General features: G+C 69.2%; 2 protein-coding genes across 4 annotated transcripts; one reads left to right on the top strand and one right to left on the bottom strand.

Moving 5' to 3' along the window:
- Positions 1–902: 902 nt before the first annotated feature.
- Positions 903–10,659, top strand: FSTL3 (follistatin like 3). 3 transcript variants are annotated; one of them, XM_055344814.1, is made up of 5 exons: positions 4,373–4,552; positions 5,847–6,032; positions 7,694–7,909; positions 9,193–9,420; positions 9,508–10,659. In XM_055344814.1, exons 1-5 carry the CDS (start codon positions 4,450–4,452, stop codon positions 9,558–9,560), a joined length of 786 nt encoding a protein of 261 aa, XP_055200789.1. In that variant the 5' UTR covers positions 4,373–4,449; the 3' UTR covers positions 9,561–10,659. The 3 variants fall into 3 exon arrangements, with proteins under 3 accessions (XP_055200790.1, XP_055200789.1, XP_055200788.1); XM_055344815.1 differs by lacking the exons at positions 4,373–4,552; positions 7,694–7,909; positions 9,193–9,420; positions 9,508–10,659 and adding exons at positions 903–1,577; positions 2,800–2,979; positions 3,489–3,781 and having other exon boundaries at positions 5,847–5,913; XM_055344813.1 differs by having other exon boundaries at positions 9,193–10,659.
- Positions 10,660–11,395: 736 nt separating this feature from the next.
- Positions 11,396–14,872, bottom strand: PRSS57 (serine protease 57). Its single transcript, XM_055343959.1, has 5 exons — positions 14,382–14,872; positions 13,974–14,127; positions 13,541–13,685; positions 12,135–12,398; positions 11,396–11,717 (listed from the first exon to the last, which is right to left on the bottom strand). Exons 1-5 carry the CDS (start codon positions 14,458–14,460, stop codon positions 11,493–11,495), a joined length of 867 nt encoding a protein of 288 aa, XP_055199934.1. The 5' UTR covers positions 14,461–14,872; the 3' UTR covers positions 11,396–11,492.
- Between the last annotated feature and the right edge of the window lie 4,173 nt (positions 14,873–19,045).

The following is a 19,045-nucleotide window of genomic DNA, read 5'->3' as shown; positions in this document are numbered from 1 at the left end:
CGGGGGGGGGGGGGGGAGCGACCTCCTCGCCCCATCACAGTCGGGTCCCCGGAGCGTATCTGGAGTCCGGGCCAGCACGGCCCGGCGGTGGGTGGGGGGCGGGCGTGGTGCAGGGACCCAACACCCCGGGCTTGGCGTCTCCGCACCCCGAGCGGCGCACTTGCACTTGGCTGTTTTTTGTTTGTTTGTTTTGTTTTGTTCTTTGTTTTGTTTTGTTTTTTTTGCACTTGGTTGTTACAGCAGCAAACCGCAGCCTCATACCTCCGGCTCCCGGGTCACGTGCACACTCGGCCAGCCCCGCCCAGGCCCCGCCCAGGCCCCGCCCCAGCAGGCTCTCCCCCCCACCATTGGCCAGAGCTGGGTCACATGGCTGCGGCTAAGCCAATGGCTAGCAAGAGGCGGGGCCGACATGACGTCATCCGGCTTGGCCTATCAGCATTCGCCTCTGGGCTGGGGGTGCAAGTAATGCTGCCTGCTTTCTGCACAAAATCAGCTCCCTTTGCAGGGAAGGGGGTGGGCGGGGAGCCCTGGGGGTGGAGCAGTGGCAGCGGGAAGGGGCTCGGATTGAGCAGGAAGGGCCTAGAAGCCAGGCTTCAGGGCCTGGACTGTGTCCGGGGCCGCGGGGAGCCGGGGCGGGTGTGAGAGGGGAGGGCAACGCCCAGCTGTGATCTGGAGTCTTCGGTGGCGGCCCTGGGTTCGGCGTCACGTGCCCGGTTCGAGGACCCAGAGCCCCGAAGGCTTCAGGACCCAGAGCAAGCGCTGCAGGCAGTGGGCTGGTGTGGAGGCTTCCGGCTGGAGGAGGGTGGCGGGGGGGTGATCCTAAGCGCCCTGGGGTTGTATCCTGGAGGCACAGGTTGGCACCTCAGGCCGTGTCACTCCCAGAGCCCCTGCAGGTCCTAAAGGCTCCACTTGAGTAAAATGGCCACAGGTTTACTGAAAGCTGGCTCTGTGCAGTGCAAGCAACAAACTCAGCTTCAATGGACTTCATCTTACGGGGTGGAGGAGTTCAGGCACAGCTGGATCCAGGACTTCCAATCACCGTACAGGGAGTTTCTGCCGCCGCTCTCGGCTCCGAGGCCTGCTGGACTGGCTCCTCCCCGGCCATGGGTACGAGCCACCGGCAGCTCTAGGCTCACATCCCTCCAGCTCTGGCAGGAAGGGAGTCTCTTTCCCAGAAAAAACACCTCAGGGTCTGCTGTTTGCCAGATGATCCTAATTGGTTGAGCCTGGGCTGGTGCCCGCTCCTGGGATCATTTGGGCTGGGAGCACGGGAGGTGATTTCCCAAAGGAAAATCTGGTGCGGCGACCGGAAGGAGGGGGATGCCAGCCACAATCCGGGGGCTGGCCCTCACTGTCCAACCCAGAACGGGAGGGCCCCGCCCCGCCGCTCAGCCCACGGGGGCTGGAATCCTGCTTCTCTGGTGCTGATGTCAGTCCCAACACTGTGGGGCTTTGTGGCTGCCGGAAAGTCACTTCCTTCCTCACCCTCCGTGAAATGGGCGCCCGTCTCACGGCATCGTGGCGAGGGGCAAGGAAGACTCGTGCTGCACCTCCCCGGGCCAGACGCCTATCTGCTGGTGAGTAAGACTCGCTGTACGCGTGCCCTGCCGCGCACCGGGCGCCGGCCCTGGCATCCCGGCTGGGATCTGCAGTACCGGGACCTCTGCCCACTTTGTGGATGAGAAAATGGGGCAGGGAGAGGTCGCGCGTGGCCTCGCCCAGGTGGCACATCCTGCAGCGGCTTCCACCGGCGGGCTCCCTCTCTCTCCAGGCCTCAGGGTCACCTCCTTGGAGGCCCCCCAAGCTTCCTGCTCCCAGGGCCTCGTACTGCCGCCCACCTTCACGCTTGTGTTCGCTCCCTTGTTTGCGTCCAGCCCACGGGGCCCGCGTCACTGTGGCACCAAACCCAACTTGCAGGGCCTGCCTAGCACTCCTGTGACAGATTGCCCCAAACTCAGTGGCTTAAAACAACACAGATTGGGGACGCCCGGGGGGCTCAGCGGCTTAGCGCCACCTTCAGCCCAGGGCGTGATCCCGGAGTCCCGGAATCGAGTCCCACATCGGGCTCCCTGCGAGGAGCCTGCTTCTCCCTGTGTCTCTGCCCCTCTCATGAATAAATAAATAAATTCTTTTTTTTTTCAATAAAATCTTTAATAAAAAAACAACAGATTGTTCTCCTCTAGTCCTAGAGATCAGAAGTCCAACATGGGTCTCTGAACTAAATCAATGTATCGGTGCAGTTGCCTTCCTTTTGGAGTCTCGGGGGTCGGGGAGGGGGATCTATTCCTTGCCTTTCCAGCTCCTATTTTAAAATTTTTTTTGGAAGATTTTATTTCTTTATTTGAGAGAGAGAAAATAAGTGCACATGTCGGGGGGGGGGCGGTAAAAGCAGAGGGAGAGAGGATCCCAAGCCCCCTCCCTGCGGAGCCCAACCCGGGACTGGATCCCAGGTCCTTGGGTTCATGACCTGAGCCCAAGTCAGCTGCTTCCCCCGCTGACCCACCCCGGCGCCCCAGCAAGTGCCCTCCGTAATGCCCGTCACCCACCACCTCCCTCCACCAACTAGTCCCCAAGTTAAGAGTCTGTTAGGGGCGCCGGTGGGCTCAGTCAGAAGAGCACGCGACTCCTGGTCTCGGGATGGAGTTCAAGCCCCACGTTGGGCACGGAGCCTACTTGAAAAAAGTCTTTTATGGTTTGCATCTCTCTCTCTTTTTTCCCTTCCCCTATGTCCGTCTGTTTTGTTTCTTAAATTCCACAGACGAGTGACGCCCTATGGCATTTGTCTTTCTCTGACTTAAGCTTTTCCAGCCTCTGGAGGTTACTCACATTCTCTGGCTCGAGGCCCCTTCCTCTACCTTCACAGCCGGCGACGGCGGGTCACGGACACCTCCCGGGTCGCAGAGGGAAACGGTCTCTGCGCGGCGCTCCTCTGATTCCACCTGTGTCGTCCGGGGCCACCTGCCCATCCAAACCTTCCAGGTGGGCTCTCTCTTACCTGCGGCCCAAACATCCTGCCGCTTCTGTTCCCACACCCCCTGCCCCACCATTGCTCGGTCCAATGTGACATTTAAATGTCACGGTGAATGTCTGAGCTCCTCCCCTGAGAAGTCGGCCTCGACCTCCCCCGTCTGCCCTGGGTACGGCATCCTCCATCGGGACGCTGATCGGTCCCATCAGGGACTGCTTTCTGGGGGGTCTGGAGGAGTGAAGCCTGGGGCCCTGGGGAGTCACGGTGAACGTCTGAGCTGGGGAGGAGCGAGGCGGGAAGTAGGCTGCAGGGGGTGAGGCTGAGGCCAGTCCAGGGTGGAGAGGGGGGCATGGAAAGGGGGCTCCCCAGAGAGGACCAGTGCCTTGCTCTAGGTCGCCCAGCACATGGCCTCTGGGTGTGGGGGCGTGTGTGTGACGTGCCGGGCTGGGGGCAGAGGCTGCTGGCAACCACCCTCAGTTTCGAACCCACGCCCGGCTGACAATAACCCTTTGGTTTGCAGAGCCCAGGCTGGGGCGCGGGGCCGCGGCAGGGTCAGGTCTCGGCCAAGGTCACAACACCCAGCTCTTGCACACCCTCGCTGAGAACTTGGGTCCCATCCCTGCCTCACTCCCCAAGCAGCGAGGATCCCCTCCACGGTCAGAGGCCAAGGACAGGCCAAGACAGCTGGGCCTCCTCCCTCGGGGCCACCAGGCAGGAACCTGGCCCCTGGCCACCGGGGCGTGTGGGTCAGGCCGAGCGGCTGAGACGGAGGAGGGCGCTTGGCATCTTCTGGGGGCGTCTCTCCTGCATTAGGTCTGTGGGGTCTGTGGCCGCGAGGAGCTCTGGCTTCCACACCTGCGGGGGGCAGGGGGAGGAATACGGGGCTGGGGGGTGACCTGGGACCATCGTCGCCCGGCCATACCTCGTTGCTCCCAATATTTTTTATTTTCCGGAAAGCATCTGCCGTTCTTTGAAGTGACACGGTCCTTTGTCCACCTGTGTGTGTGGTTTCTGCGGCTGCTGGGTACTGCCAGCCTGCGCCAGCCCCTGGTGGCTCCCTGGACCCCCGAGGGCAGCACGTGCCCATGGCCCCGCGGTGCGCCTCCGGGACGCGGGTCTCCCGGGGGCGCGGGTGCCCGACATCACCGTCCTGCAGGCGCAAAGCCCGGGCGTCCGGGGCGGGGGCGGGGGCGGGGGGGGTCACCGCGGTCCCGCCCCCGGGGGTGTGGGCGTCCGGGTCCCGGGGAGCCTCCCCGCGGCCCAGGCCCCGCCGCAGCTCAGCTGCCCTCGGGGCGCCCGGGCCGCGCCTGCACACACCGGGCGCCACCCGCCCCGCGCCCCGCCCCGGCCCGGCCCCGCCCCGCCCGCGGCCAGCGGGACTTTATAGGGAGCGCCCGCCGCCGCGCTGGGAAGTCGGTGCCGCCGCGCCCTGCCCGCCGCCCGCGCGTCCCGCCGGGGCCGCCGCCGTCTCTGCGTCCGCCATGCGTCCCGGGGCGCCGGGCCCGCTGTGGCCGCTGCCCTGGGGGGCCCTGGCTTGGGCCGTGGGCTTCGTGGGCTCCGTGGGCTCGGGGGACCCCGCGCCCGGTGAGTGGGGCGGCCGGAAGGGGCGGGCGGGGTGGGCCACCCACGTGGGCTGCCCGGAATGCGCGCGCGGCGCTGTCGGGGGCGCGGGGGCGCGGGGGCGCGGGGGCGCGGGGCGCGGCGGGCGGCCGGGGCTCCCCTCCCCCAGCCCGAGGAGGGTCACCCGCGGGTCAGCAGGCAGATGTGGCTCTTTCACAACTGTCCGGAGTAGGAGGCACAACGCGGCTGCATGCATTGAGCGCTGACTGTCTACCTCCTCCCCCTTGAAAGCACGGAACGGCCCAGCGACGGGTGTGCGCTCTCATCACGCCCATTTAACAGATGGGGAAACCGAGGCACGGGGTCACACAGCTTGTGAGTGGCAAAGTCAGGATTCGGGCTTGCAGCACGTGAGCCCTGAAGCCCTCAAGCCGCAGACAGGCAGGGCGGGGCGGCCCTAACCCTAACCCCACCTGAGGTCTCAGATCCTCCCCCGGTTTGCTGAGGCACAGGGGCTGTGGGAATCCCACGCCTGCCACGCCTGCCACTCGTCGGGGGACGCCAGGCGAGGCATCTGCCTCCCCCTCCCCCCCGCTCCCTCCCGCCTCAGTTTCTCGGTGTGTAAGAGGAGTGCCAAGGTGCTGAGTTCCCCGAGCTGGTGCCGGGAACCAGGGAGCCCTCTGGCAGGGGGGCCACGGCCACTCGGGCCCCCGTGTAAGGGTGAAGGAACCGAGGGCCATCTGCCTCCCCGCCCCACCCGCAGCCCCACCCCAGCCCCGCTCGAGGGGGAGCGCCGAGCCCCCTCCCCGAAGGCCGTGTCCCCAGGGAGATGGTGAGCTCATGCAAGGGGAATGTTCCCAAGTTGGAGTGAGTAAGAGGCGGGCCAGGCAAGGGGGGGCTGCCAGGCGAGGGGGGCTCTGCGTGCCCTCGGGCGCTGTCTAGACAGAGGGCAGAGGCGGAGAGGTGCCCCGGGGCCCGCTGACCCTGACACGTCCAGCTCTGGGTGTTTGACTGGTCGGGCAGGATGCCAGCCCTGGGCCTGGGGGCCTGGAAGCAGGAAGGTGGGGAGCACTTCCCACCACGAGTGGGGGTTGTGGCTCAGAGAGGCGGAATCCCAGAAGGGTCGCCAGGAGCGGGGCTGAGCTGGGATGCGAGCACCCGCGCAGGTCTCGGGAGCACATCATCCCCGCTGTCATGACGGAGCACCAACTGTATACACCCCAAGGGCGGGGAGCGGGGTGGAAGGTCAGGGCCTGGGCGCCGGGAGTGCCACACGGGGGCACCTCTAGTGCCTAGTAACTGTCCCCCGCGTCCACAGGCGGCGTGTGCTGGCTCCAGCAGGGCCGAGAGGCCACCTGCAGCCTGGTGCTCAAGACTGACGTGAGCCAAGCGGAGTGTTGCGCCTCCAGCAACATCGACACCGCCTGGTCCAACTTCACTCACCCGGGGAACAAGATCAGCCTTCTGGGCTTCCTGGGCCTTGTCCACTGCCTCCCCTGCAAAGGTGAGCCCGTGGGCGTCAGCCGCAGGCCAGGGGCCCCGTGGGACAAGTGAGAAGGCGCTGCCCCCTCGGGGGTGTGCAGAGGAGGTTGAGGCTGCCGGGACGAGCGTCTGTGCAGTGCGTCCGGGGTCAGAGAGGGGCTGGGGACTGCAGGAGCCCGGGCCTCAGCCTCCCTCAGCTGAGGAGTCAGGAAGATGCTGAGGACCCCCCGGCCTGGTTTCCAGCCCCCAGGCCCCTGCTCACGCCGAGGGCTCTGCCTGGGTGACTTCCCACCTGCGCCCCACCTGGGAGGAGGACACGCGACTCACACCTAGCTCCTGGAGGTGGGGGTTCCCAACTGGCTGCTTGGGCTTGTGACCCCACAGTCAGCGTTCCTGAACACTTACTGTGCCCACAACCCCACAGATTTCAGGGACCCGTGGGGGGACCACACACGCATGTTTAGCGAGCATGTGCCTCTGGACCCTGATCTCAGCTGCCTCCTTCAGCCGACTAGGAGCTCTTTGAGGGCAGAGTGAACGAAGCAATAAGCCAAGACGTATTCTCTGCCCTGGAGAAGGGGACGGGGACCCTCCCAGGCCCCTCAGGTCACGGCCGAAGCTGCAGGGGCCCAGAGGTGGTGTGAGGGCACGGCTTGAAGGAGGTGGGCATTAATTAGGGTGCTGGGTGCCAGCTGGAGAAAGTATGGGATCCGGCCCTGGTGGGTGGGGCCGGGGCAGGGAGGAGGCTGCAGCTGAGGGCCCAGCTGGCTACTGGGATGTGATTAATCCCTGATCGGCCTGGCTGGGTGGTCTTGGACTCACTGCTGTGTGCCCTGGCTCCTCCCCACCCCCACCCCCGGGGTTCTGCGAGGACAGACTTCACAGAATGCCTGGGCCGGGCAAGACGAGGTCCAGGTCACCCCCCCCCCCCATCTGGCCTTGGGAAAGGCAACTCAGTTCTCCCACTTCCGCTCCGCCTGTGAAGCCACCCAGGGGGAGCGTTTCCAGATGTGTGTGGGCAGCAGCGTGGGAGGTGCCCAGGTGCAGCCCACATGCCCTGGCAGGGGTGACCTGGGGGCACCCGCACAGGCGCGTTACGCTCGTGCTCCCCCAGTCAGCCTCACTTTACACACAGGGAAACTGAGGCTGAACTCAAGAGCTCGGTCGGGCCTCCAGGTCCACAGCAACAGAAGGGGGGGGGCGTCCATCTGGGGCCTGGAGTTTTCATCCTCCGCTCACAGCTGTGACGGGCCTCGGTTTCTCCTTTTGGTAAAATGCTGACCATGGCATCACCTGCGGGGGGGGAGGGGGTGGCTGTGAGATGGGCGGCCCATTAGTGGGTCCCGGGGCCCGCGGGGGCGGCGGAGACCCCACGGGGAGGCTTGCCCTGGCCGAGAAAGAAGGCAGGGGGAGCCCCTCCCCAGGAAGTGAGCGCCAGGCGCGCCCTGGGGTCGGCGGGTTGGCGACCCCGACCCCAGGCCCGCGCAGGGACCGCCGACGCAGCCCTCCCCTGCCCTCCCCGCCGCCTTCCCATAACCGGGCGTCAATCCGGGAACAGACGCCGGCGAGCGGGACCGGACGCCGGAGCTCGTCCCCGCTCCCGCCCCCAAGGGAACCGAGCGCCCGACCCGGGGGCGCCGCGGGCTCCGCGGCCCCGCCCCGACGCGCGCCCTGTGTCCGCAGATTCGTGCGAGGGCGTGGAGTGCGGCCCGGGCAAGGCGTGCCGCATGCAGGGGGGCCGCCCGCGCTGCGAGTGCGCGCCCGACTGCGCGGGGCTCCCGGCGCGCCTGCAGGTCTGCGGCTCGGACGGCGCCACCTACCGCGACGAGTGCGAGCTGCGCGCCGCGCGCTGCCGCGGCCACCCGGACCTGCGCGTCATGTACCCGGGCCGCTGCCGCAGTACGTGGGGCGGGGGGGGGGCGGAGACCGCGCCGCGGGGTCCGGGCGGGGAAGAGCCGGCTGGGGCTGCGGGGAGGCGGGGCTGGGGCTCACGTGGGGAGGAGGCAGGGCTGCGTGACCCGGGGCGGGCGCGGCGCGCGGAAGGGGCGTGGCTACCCGAGGGGCGGGGCCTGCGGGGGAGTCTGAGGGGCGGGGCCTGCGGGGGGGGGAGCCCGAGGGGCGGGGCCTGCGGGAGGAACCTGCGGGCGGGGCCTGCGGGCGAGCCCGAGGGGCGGGGCCTGCGGGAGGAACCTGAGGGGCGGGGCCTGCGGGAGGAACCTGAGGGGTGGGGCCTGCGGAGGGGAGCCCGAGGGGCGGGGCCTGCGGGGCGGGGCCTGCGGGAGGAACCTGCGGGGCGGGGCCTGCGGTGGGGGAGCCCGAGGGGCGGGGCCTGCGGGAGGAACCTGAGGGGCGGGGCCTGCGGGGGGGGGAGCCCGAGGGGCGGGGCCTGCGGGGGGGGAGCCCGAGGGGCGGGGCCTGCGGGGGGGAACCCGATGGGCGGGGCCTGTGGGGGCGGGGCCTGCGGGGGAGCCCGCGGGGCGGGGACTGAGGGGCGGGGCCTGCGGGGGAGTCTGAGGGGCGGGGCCTGCGGGAGGAACCTGAGGGGCGGGGCCTGCGGGGGGAAGCCCGAGGGCGGGGCCGCGGGGGCGGGGCCTGCGGGAGGAACCTGAGGGGCGGGGCCTGCGGGGGGGAGCCCGAGGGGCGGGGCCTGCGGGAGGAACCTGAGGGGCGGGGCCTGAGGGGCGGGGCCTGCGGGAGGAACCTGAGGGGCGGGGCCTGCGGGGGGAGCCCGAGGGGCGGGGCCCGCGGGGGCGGGGCCTGCGGGAGGAACCTGAGGGGCGGGGCCTGCGGGGGGGGAGCCCGAGGGGCGGGGCCTGCGGGAGGAACCTGAGGGGCGGGGCCTGAGGGGCGGGGCCTGCGGGAGGAACCTGAGGGGCGGGGCCTGCGGGGGGGAGCCCGAGGGGTGGGGCCTGCGGGGGCGGGGCCTGCGGGAGTTACCTGCGGGGCGGGCCCTCGGGAGAGCCTGAGGGGCGGGGCCTGCGGGGGAACCCGGGGCGGGGCCTGCGGGGGGAGCCCGGGGGCGGGGCCTGCAGGGGGAACCCGGGGGCGGGGCCTGCGGGGGGAGCCCGGGGGCGGGGCCTGCAGGGGAAACCCGGGGGCGGGGCCTGCGGGGGGAGCCCGCGGGGGCGGCCCAGCGCCGGCCCCGCGCCGGCCCCTGACCCGCTCCCGCGCCCCGCTCGCAGAGTCGTGCACCCACGTCCTGTGCCCGCGGCCGCAGTCGTGCGTGGTGGACCAGACCGGCAGCGCTCACTGCGTGGTGTGTCGCGCGGCGCCCTGTCCCGCGCCCTCCAGCCCCGGCCAGGAGCTCTGCGGCAACAACAACGTCACCTACATGTCCTCGTGCCACCTCCGCCAGGCCACCTGCTTCCTGGGCCGCTCCATCGGAGTGCGCCACCCGGGCAGCTGTGCAGGTGCGGCGCGGAGCGGGGAGCAGCGGGGTCCGGCGTCCCGCCCCTCCCCGCGCCCCCATTTCTCCTCTGCTCCCTTGCACTCTGCAGGCGCCCCTGAGCCGTCGGATGCAGAGTCGGAGGAGGAGGAGAACTTCGTGTGAGCCTGTGGGGCCGGCTTGGGCCTGGCGTTCAAGGCCTCCCCGTTTTATTTATTGCCGCAGCCGAGTCTAATTTATGTCCCACAGACGCTCCCCAGAGTCTGGACCGGGACCAGCCGGGGGGAGGTCCAGGAGCCCCCAGACAATATCCTGGAAGGATTAGGGGAAGGAGGCCTGCGGGTGTGGCTGGGGGTGGGGTGCTGCCCAGGAGGACCCCCTGCGTCTGCCCTGGGGGGTAACTTAGTTATCATCACCGCGGAGAGGGTGGGGGTCCCCCGGCCAGCAGTGGCTGAAGCAGCCCTGCAGCCCTCTAGGCCGCAGATGGGGCGAGGAGGGGTCCGCAGCCCCGTGTATGAGCCTCAGAACCCACCCAGGCCCCGGTGGACAAGGACTTCCCCGTGGCCTCAGTGTCCCAGGTGCGCCCAGCATGTCCCTGGGGTGGGTTGAGGGGAGGGACACTCTCCGTGTCCCCTGACACGGCGTCCAGCCAGCATCAGCCTGGAGCAGGGCATATGTCCAGTGGTGCCCCAAGCAGTTAGGGCGGGACCCTGCGGGGCCACCGGCCCCTGCCCACCCCCTGGCGCGTGCGGGGTGTATGCGCCCATCGCCCCCCTGCCTCCTGGAGCCGCGTGTCCAGGCGCCAGCCCTCCTGCTTGCTGCCCGTCCACAGGTGAGGTCCAGACCAGAACCCTCAGTCCCACAAGACTCGCCCTGGCCGAGCCCCTAAGCCCAGCCCCCGCCTGGACCCTCCTCACCCACCTGCCAGCTCAGGAGGCTTGACACCAGGCGGGTGATGGCCCTGGGCCTCGTGTGGGGTGTTGGCAGGTGTCACCTCCCCGTGTCTGCACGCACACCGAAGGCCCAGGCCACGCGTGGGGGCCCCACGGGCAGGAGCCCGGCTGCCCGAGTCCGGGCGAGCCGCGCAGGGGCCAGTGGTGCTCATCTTACCCTCGCCCCTCAGAAGTGCCTTACCTGTGATTCCCAGAAAAGTGCCCTTGAGTAATTAGTGGGCTCCCCGGAGCCCCTGACAAGGCCCCCTCCCCACCCTGGGGTCCTGCCTCACCAAAGAAATAAAGACTCCACTCTGGAGTGTCCGAGCCTGGGTTTGCCTCTCTCTCTCTCTGGGACTCTGCTCCCCTCCTGGGGGGCTGCGGCTCTAGGCCTCGGTGTCCACCTCTGGGCAGCGGGCAGCAGCCGGGGAGACGGCTGAGGAAGGTGATGTGTGGAGCGGGGTGGGGGTTGGGGGAGGAAGCCCTCCTTCTAGGGCAGGAGATGGAAGAGGGAGTTGGGATAGCTTAGGGCCCCCAGAAGACTCCCCCCCGTTTAGGCTGCAGACACTGAGGACAGGCCCGGAGGGTTGAGGGTGTGATAACAGCAATGATACAATTAGTAATAATAAGGCAACGATCAGCAGCTGGCACTCACCCCCCCCACTTGCTGCTTGCCGGGCAGTTTGTTCCAAGCACTTTTTGGGGTCAAGAAGGGACTTCCCGTGGAGCCAGGCCACCCTGAGACCCCATCCCGCCTTGGCCTCCCCACTTGTATGTGGTTGTGATGAGCTGGAGGCTGGAGGAGTGGCGTGCCCAGGGGGCCCTGACTGCGGGCTGGGGGTCGGGGTGGGTAGGCCCAGAAGGGTCAGTGTGGGGACGGAGGCGAGGGGGCCTGGGGCCTGAAGCCAACGGGCCAGATGACGAACCTGAGCAAGTGGCTCCTGGTCACGCAGGGAGGCAGTGGCCAAGCAGACCCTCTGCCACGCTGAGCGGAAAGAGCAGCTCAAAGGGCCGTGGACGGACCCTGGAGGTGAACCGTCGTGTCTGGTTATTCAGTTAATGTTTTATTTGGTCGTTTTGGCCCTTTGTGTTTGGAAGCCGAGCCCTCTCCTACCGCAGCCCCCGCCCCGTACACGCCGGGCCTCCCCGGGGCTCCTTGGCCATCTCACTTCTGTAGCCAGGCCCGCTGTGGGTCAGGGAGCTCCCGCAGGGACTCCGGGGCCCGGGGCGGGGGGCCTCTGGGCCCTCGAACCACATCCCATATCCAGCTCACGAAGGCAGACACCTGCGTGTACACATCGGGGGTCCTGGGGTCGCCGCACCAGAGTCCGGAGAAGGACACGAGGCCGTGGGCCCGGTTCCTGCACACCAGGGGCCCCCCGGAGTCCGCCTGGGGGTCGGGGGGTGGGGGGAAGGCAAGGTCACGGCCGCACGTCTGGGCCTCGTTCCCGGAAGGTGCCCGTCTGGCCAGGACCCTCCCCGCCGGGAAACCCTTCAGGGGCCGTGAGCCTGTGGCTCCCACCCTCCGGTCTGCCCTCCTTGCCCTTTGTGAGCCCAGGGCCTTCCGGGCTGTTCTGGAAGTTGAACCGAGACGGCTCTGGTCTCGGGCTTTTCCACGTCCTGGGACCTGTTACGGCCCCCACTCAGCGCTTCCGGTGTGCACGCACACGTCTGCGGGGCTGTGTGCGCCGAGGGGGCCTCACCTGGTCACGGGGGAGCTGGGCTGCGTTCCCAGGCCCCGGCCCGGCCCCCCCCCCGGCCACGGTCTCCTCGTAGCCCCGCAGGCCGGGCCGAGGCGGCGTCTTACCGAGCAGAAGCCGCGGCGCCGGCGGTCCCCGCTGCGCGTGCAGAGCATGGCCGGGCTCAGCTGGCCCCTCCAGGAGCTGTTGCAGGCGTCCAGGCCCAGCACGCGGACCTCAGCCTCCATCAGCCCGGGCGGCAGGTCCTCAAAGTCGGATACGGAGCCCCAGCCGGCCACCCGGCACCGCGCCCCCACCTTGAGGGGCCTGGCGTCCCTGCGAGGCAGCGGCAGCAGCCCCACGGCCGGACCCAGGGTGGCAGAGCCGTTCAGCTGCAGGGAAAGCGCCGGCTCAGGGCTTGCCCCCAGCTGCCCCTGGGCTTCCTGCCTCGGTTTACCCATCACGACACCCGGGCCCTTCTTGGCCTTATGTTCCCTGCCTGCCAGGCCTCGCCCCTACCTGTGAGCCTTCCGGGGCTCCCCACTGTCCTGGGTCAATGCCTCCGGGCTCACGGCCAGAGTGAATTTACCGTCATTCCCCGGTGCCCCCGCCCTCCCGCCGGAACCCCTTTCCCATCCAGCCCTGAGGTCTCAGCTTAGATGTCACCTCCCCCGGGGAGCCCTCCTAGATCCTCCCGCGGCGCGACAGGAGCCTCCTCTGGGCTCTCGTGTGCCCGTGTCAGGGCCCGTCGACCCAGCGGGGACGGGCGGCTCTAAGGGCACCCCCCCGGGGCTGTTTGTTCGTGTCTGTGCCCCCAGTGCCCAGCACACAGCGGCCGCTCCATCAGTGCTCATGGGATGTGTGACTCGGGCCCTGGTGTTGGCTCTCAGGCTCCCCCCGGCCTCGGTTTCCCCGGCTGCATCAGCGGATGGGAGGACCAGAGCTTCCCGGTTTTCCAGCAGAATCCGCAGGCCGGCCTGGGCACTCGCTGCCCCCTTTTCATTTCGCAGAGAGAACACGACGCCCTCGCCGCCCCGTGCGCAGGGGCCTGTTCCCGCCACGTTGGGGTTCCATCCCCTGTTTTCTCCGCATTTGGAGAGCAGGTCTGAGGTGTTTTCCCCTCAAAACGGAGGTCCCGGGGGGGGCCCGGGCCTGAGCGGGAGTGTGGAGGCAGCCTCTACCAGGAGGGACGCGCCTTGTGTGGGCAGGAGGACGCCCGGCTTCCGGGGGGAGCTGCTTCCTGCCCGGAGCTCCCGTGTTCTGAACCCCGGGTCTGCATGTGCGCGGGGGCGGCAGTCCCTGTCCTCCCGGAGGAGGCGGCACGCAGTCAGCGGTGCTGGACATTGGACAGGGGGACGGAGGGACGGGCGGTGTCTGCGGGGAGCTGCCCTGGAGGGGGGCGGGGGTGCGAGCCTGCGGGGGTGCGGGGAGAGCGTGGGGGGCACGGAGGGCAGAGAGGTCAGAGCTGACCTGACTTGGGAGCTCGCAGGGTCCCTGCGGCTGTTCCTAAGACACACGCCCGCCCCCGGCTCACCTGCAGCAGACAGATGTCATTGGCGTGGGTGGCCGGCTGGTAGTCCGGGTGCCTGATGACGGCCGAGATGCCGAACACCTGCTGCGTCGGCTCCGAGGTGCGCAGGACGTGAGCCCCCAGCACCACCAGGCCCACGCGGGGGTCCCTGCAGGGGGAGGGGCTTGAGAGCGAGCCCGGGCCCCCATCGCCGCCTGCGGCCCATGGCCCGACGTTCACGTTAACGGAGGTTCTGAGCACGACGTGATGCGTAGGTTGGTCCTGCCTCACGCCTCAGGGACACGGTGGCCGCCGACGCGTCCCCTGCTCTCGCCGCAGCTACTCTGCGGCGTCCTCGGGGTGGACGTGGGCCCGCGTCACTGCCCGCGCACTTGTCTTGCCCTCCCCCCAACCGCCCCGGCGGAGGCGGCGGCGGCGCGGCCCCGGGTGCACCCACCTGTCGCTGAAGCAGTGGGCGGCTGAGACCACCCAGCGGGCCCGCAGCAGGAAGCCCCCACACTGGTGCTGGCCGCCAAACTTCACGGACACCATGTAGGGCCGGGAGTGGGGCGTCACCTCGTGGCCCCCGATGATCCGGGCGCCCCAGGAGCCTGCAGGCGGGTGGGAGCACGTCAGGATCGGGCAGGAAAAGGGCGCTGGGAGGGGTCGGCCAGGGCCCTTGGGGTGGGGGTGGGGGCGGGGGGGCGCGGGCAGAGAGCGGCTGGAGCCAGGGGCCCAGAGGGGGTCCCCGAGTGCGGGAGGAGGGTCTGGATGCCTGGAGCCTGGCCCCGTCCCCGGTCCCCGCGACGAGAGGGGCAGAGAGCAACCCAGAGGGCCCAGCGGCTGCACAGGTCGGGGGTCTCACCCAGGGGCCCCATGGACAGCGCGAGGGCCAGAGGCATGGTGAGCAGCAGGCAGCCCAGGGCCCCTGTCCCGGGCCTCATGGCGGTGGCAGGCGGGCAGCTCCCTCCACAGCTCAGCAGGACAGGCCCCCCCGCAACGGCCAGGAAGGGGGAACCTGGCTGTGGCCTGTGGCCGGAGGTCGGCCAGGCCCTACGGCAACGCCCAGTTCTGCGCCGCGGCTTCGGGGAAGTCGGGGATGTGGGGTGACTCTGCTGCCGCGGGGCCGTCCTTGGTCCTCCCTGCACCCAGGGCCAGGAAGCAGGGCGGCGAGGGGAGGGGCGGCTCAAGGGGCCCGCCTGGGGCCACCTGCCGGCCCTGTGCCTCAGTTTACCCACCCTCTGCCCACGGCGCAGGTGCGGGGAGCTTCCCGCAGCGCCCAGGCGGCCCTCGGGGGCAGGCGCTGGCTCTCCACCGGAACCGGGTCTGTCCCCCCTCAAGCCGCCCTGGCGCGGACCTCGGGGCTGTCAGGACCCAGGGTGGGCCCGTGCCCCGGGAAGCCCTCTGCTTGCTGCTGCCTTTGCTGCATTTACCAAGTCCCTGCTGTATACCAGCCTCTGGCAGGAGCCGGAGGGGAGAGCGTGACGGGGACAAAGGCCCCCACGCCGTGGTGCTCATGTTCCAATGGGCCGGGGGATGCGGGGTTAGATCTGGCGATTCGGGGTCACAGTAACCACAGTCCTGGTGACCGGAGTGCATGGACTTGGGGCCGCCGGGCAGAGGCTTCCGTGGGCACGGGGGCGAGGCGTGAGCGGCAGGGCCTGGGGACGCCTCTGGGACACAGGGGTCCCCTTGCAGAGGCTCTGCTGAGCCCGGAGTCCTCGCCGCGTGCACACCAGGTGGACAGGCTCCCCACGCAGCGTGGAGGACGCAGCAGGAGAGGGTGGCTGGGGGTCGGGTGGGGAAGTGGGGCCTGGCGCCCGCCGTGGTCGTTCCCACCTGGAGCCCGGGGCTGCCCTGGCGCCCGTGGAGGGGAGGGGCCCAGCATGTCCCTCGCCATGACGCCGCGCCAGGGGCACAGTGGGCGGCCGGGCCTGGAGACTGGATGAGTGTGGGCCCCCCGGGGGTCCTGGGGGTCCTCACGACCTCCGGTGTCACGCACATACGATGGTGGTCACCGGACGTGGCAAGCCTGGGCAGGAGGACCTGGTGAGGACGCAGGGTCACCCCCCCCACCGGGCCTCGACCAGGTCCCCTCTGCTGTGGGAGGCCACACGTCCCAGCTCCGGGGACCAGGACGGGGACGCCTCTGGGGCCGAGTGGAACCCACCAGAGTCCCGCATGCTGACTAGACGGCTGCGGGTCGTCACCCCATTTTTACAGCCGAGCCCTAGAGCCTCCAAAGCAGCAGCGGGGGGTGTAACCCACTGGCCCTGGGGGAGTGGCCCGGCCGGCATGCCCGCTCCCAACTTTGGCCCCGTGAGCCCCACCAAGCTGCTGCGGCTGCAGGGACACGTCAGAGCAGTGGGAGGGCCAGAGGCTGGGGACCCGCGGGAAGGGACCACGGGGTGGGTGTGGCTGTTATCTGCGCGACAGCCGACCCTGTGGCCACCCAGGGCCGTGTGGGGCTCCGTCTTCCCCCAGGCCTCGCCTACCCCCCCTGGGGCTGCTGGGGCCCCCTCCCGGTCGGCACTTTCTGTCCCTGAGACCCCCCGGGGAAACTGATGCACGGTGGCGGCGGGGGGCGGCTCCGGGCTCGGGCAGGGTCCCGCAGCGAGGGACTGATGGGGCCCTGAGGTGGCCGTGGCCGCAGGCCGGTCCCCACAGCCGCCCATTTCCTCCCCGTCGGGGGGGAAGGTTGTGAAACCAATAACCGTCCTGCCTCGGCTCCAACCGCCCGGCTCGCGAGGCCCCGAGGAGCGGGCCGGGGACCAGCCCTTCATTCTCCGAACTGAGGCCCCTGACCTGTGTGGCTGCACAGCAGAGGGTGTGAGCCCCCGGACTCTGGGCTTCAGTCCGTGCAGGGTCCCCCGCGGAGGATCCGGGTGGCTCTCCCACTCCAGCAGCCGCGGCCACAGTGGCGGCGGCCGTGATGGCGACAACGATGGCGATGGCTCCTTGGACGGGACGCTTGCTTTTGTTATTGATTTGTCGGAGCTCTTTATACGTTGAGGAGATGAACTCAGGGTCAGCTGAGTTTCTTTTCCTGAGCAACCGTCAGGGGCAGAGGCCACGGCCTCCACGGGAGTGCGTTTAGATGCTGGCGGCGCCGTGCAGACGGGACCCAGCCGGCTGGTCCTGGGTCCCTAACCTGCGGAGGCTGGGGCTCCCGGGGGTCGTGGCTCCACCTGCTGCCCCATGCAGGGCACCCCCCCCAACCGGGCCTGTCGGTTCAGGGTGCTCTGGAGCCCGCGGCGTCCGGCTCACCCCTTCCCGGATCCTTTAGGGAGGTTGTGGCACCAAGAGCTCCTGAGGGGCTGCCCGGTGGGTGCAGAGGCCAGCGCTGGGCGGGGGCTCCAGGCGCGTCTCAGCGGCGGCCACCCCGTCATCGCCGTCGGCTCTCGTTCGTTCCCTGACCCTGCCATGCTTCACCGCGGGTTCCGTCCGCACAAGTGGAGACACTGAGGCACAGCGGAGTGCAGTGACCTCCCTGGGGCGGCGCACGTCCATCACTCACCCCGAGGGGTATGCAGTCGGAGCTCAGTAGGTGCACGGCGGAGCGGCAGGAGAGGGTCAAGCAGCGAGGGCCGCTGCACGTGTGTGGAAAGCCCCCGAGCGTCCCACGGGACGCAGACAGGCCTGGAGCCCTGCACCCCGCAGGCCCTGCCCACGCCCTGAGGCTCAGAGCCTCACCCCCGCCCCGCGGGAGGAGGGAGGAGGGAGGAGGGAGGAGGGAGGAGAGCCGGGGTTTGGAGGTGCTCCCACCGCTGGCATCGCCCGCCGCTTCCTTTAACCCACACGCTCCGGTTCTCTCGCTGAATTTGATGAGCAGTCCAGGAGCTCGGCCCGTTTCCTGACAACGGGCGACCCGAGCAGGAGACGCAGGCCCCTGGGTCCCCTGCAGCCCTCGAGCGCCCCTCTGCGCGGCCCGTGGGGAGTGTGGGGCTGCCAAGCGCCGGGCAGAGAGCGAGGAAAGGATGTGGGGGGTGGGCGCCTCGCACGTGGGCAACGCTGAGGGGGGTAAACTGAGGCCTCTGCCCACTGTGTGTGCAGGCATCGGGGGGAGCAGCTTGGCCACTATTCCCCAGAGCCACCCCCACACCTGGGGAACAGGTGACCTGGGGCGTCTCTGAGATGTCAGAGCGGGGAGAGGGCACCCCTTGCCGAGTCCCCGTGTGCTCACCTGCAAAGGGCACTAGCACCAGGCTTCCCACGGGGGCTGTCAAGGTGGACGGTGGGAGATAGGAACCGCCCGTCCCCTGGGTGTTTGCTGAGCACCCGCTGACCGCCCACCCCGGGTGTTTGCTGAGCACCCGCTGACCGCCCACCCCCGGGTGTTTGCTGAGCACATGCTGACTGCTCATCCCCTGAGGTTTCCTGAGCACCTGGTGGGTGCTGGCACTTTCCTGGGTGCTGGGGCCTTGGCAGCAGGGGAGGCAGACAAGTCCCTGCCCTGCTGGACCACCTAGATGACACCATCTGCCAGAAGCATTGAGGGGTAAGAGTGGGGATCCCTGGGTGGCGCAGCGGTTTGGTGCCTGCCTTTGGCCCAGGGCGTGATCCTGGAGACCCGGGATCGAATCCCACGTCGGGCTCCCGGTGCATGGAGCCTGCTTCTCCCTCTGCCTGTGTCTCTGCCTCTCTCTCTCTCTCTCTCTCTCTCTGTGTGACTCTCATAAATAAATAAATAAAAATAAAATAAAAGAAAAGGGGGGTAAGAGTGGCCAGAGAAGGACAGGGAAGGAGGCGGGCTTTAAAATAGGGGACCCGGGAGACCCAGTAACAGAGGGCAAGCGGGGAAGGTGCTCCTGGAGGCCGGCCCTGCGGTGGGGAGAAGTGCCCACAGGTGTCCTCAGGTGCGGAGGGGGCGGTGCAGGGAGGCCCAGGCTTGCAGGGCAGGCTGGGCCCGGGCTGGGCTGCAGGCCCTGGGGAGCCACCGCTGCGCCGGACCTGACCTGATGGGTCAGAGTGGGGCGGAGCTCTCTGCTGGGACTGTGGGCTCGGAGGGAGGGGGGGCTGGGGTGCACACTGGGCCTGAGCCAGGTCGGAGGTGAGGGCGGCTCTGACTCAGGGACCGGGGACGAGGGGGCTTTGGGGGGCGAGAGTCCCCTGAAGTCCAAGGGCCCCAGAGGAGGGGGCAGGAGCTCAGGGCAGGGCAGGGGTGCTGGGCAGGGTCCTGCGGGTGGCCACGCCCAGGGGGAGGGGGGCCAAGGAAGTGCGGGGGGGAGGATGTTGTCATGAAAACTGCAGGCGCTGGGGGCCGCCGAGGGCACAGTGACCCCACCCAGACCGGGATGGGGGCTGCGACTGGGGTGCAGAGAGGGGCAGTGGGGATGCGGCCTGGCGTCAGGGCCAAGGTCAGTGCCCGCCCACCCGCACCTCTGCCTCCTGTGGCACCACCTCCAGGCTTGCCCCCCCCCCCCCCCCCCCCGGCAGCGGCTGCCTGTACCCCTGACACTGGGCCTTGGGGACTCTGAGAGGACTTTGCTCTTGACCTGAGGGCTGGTGGGTACCCTGGGAAGTTTAGGG

This window comes from Nyctereutes procyonoides, unplaced genomic scaffold (genome assembly GCF_905146905.1).
Source record: "Nyctereutes procyonoides isolate TBG_1078 unplaced genomic scaffold, NYPRO_anot_genome, whole genome shotgun sequence".
Lineage (NCBI taxonomy): Eukaryota > Metazoa > Chordata > Mammalia > Carnivora > Canidae > Nyctereutes > Nyctereutes procyonoides.
This window is presented reverse-complemented; position numbering and strand designations above follow the sequence as displayed.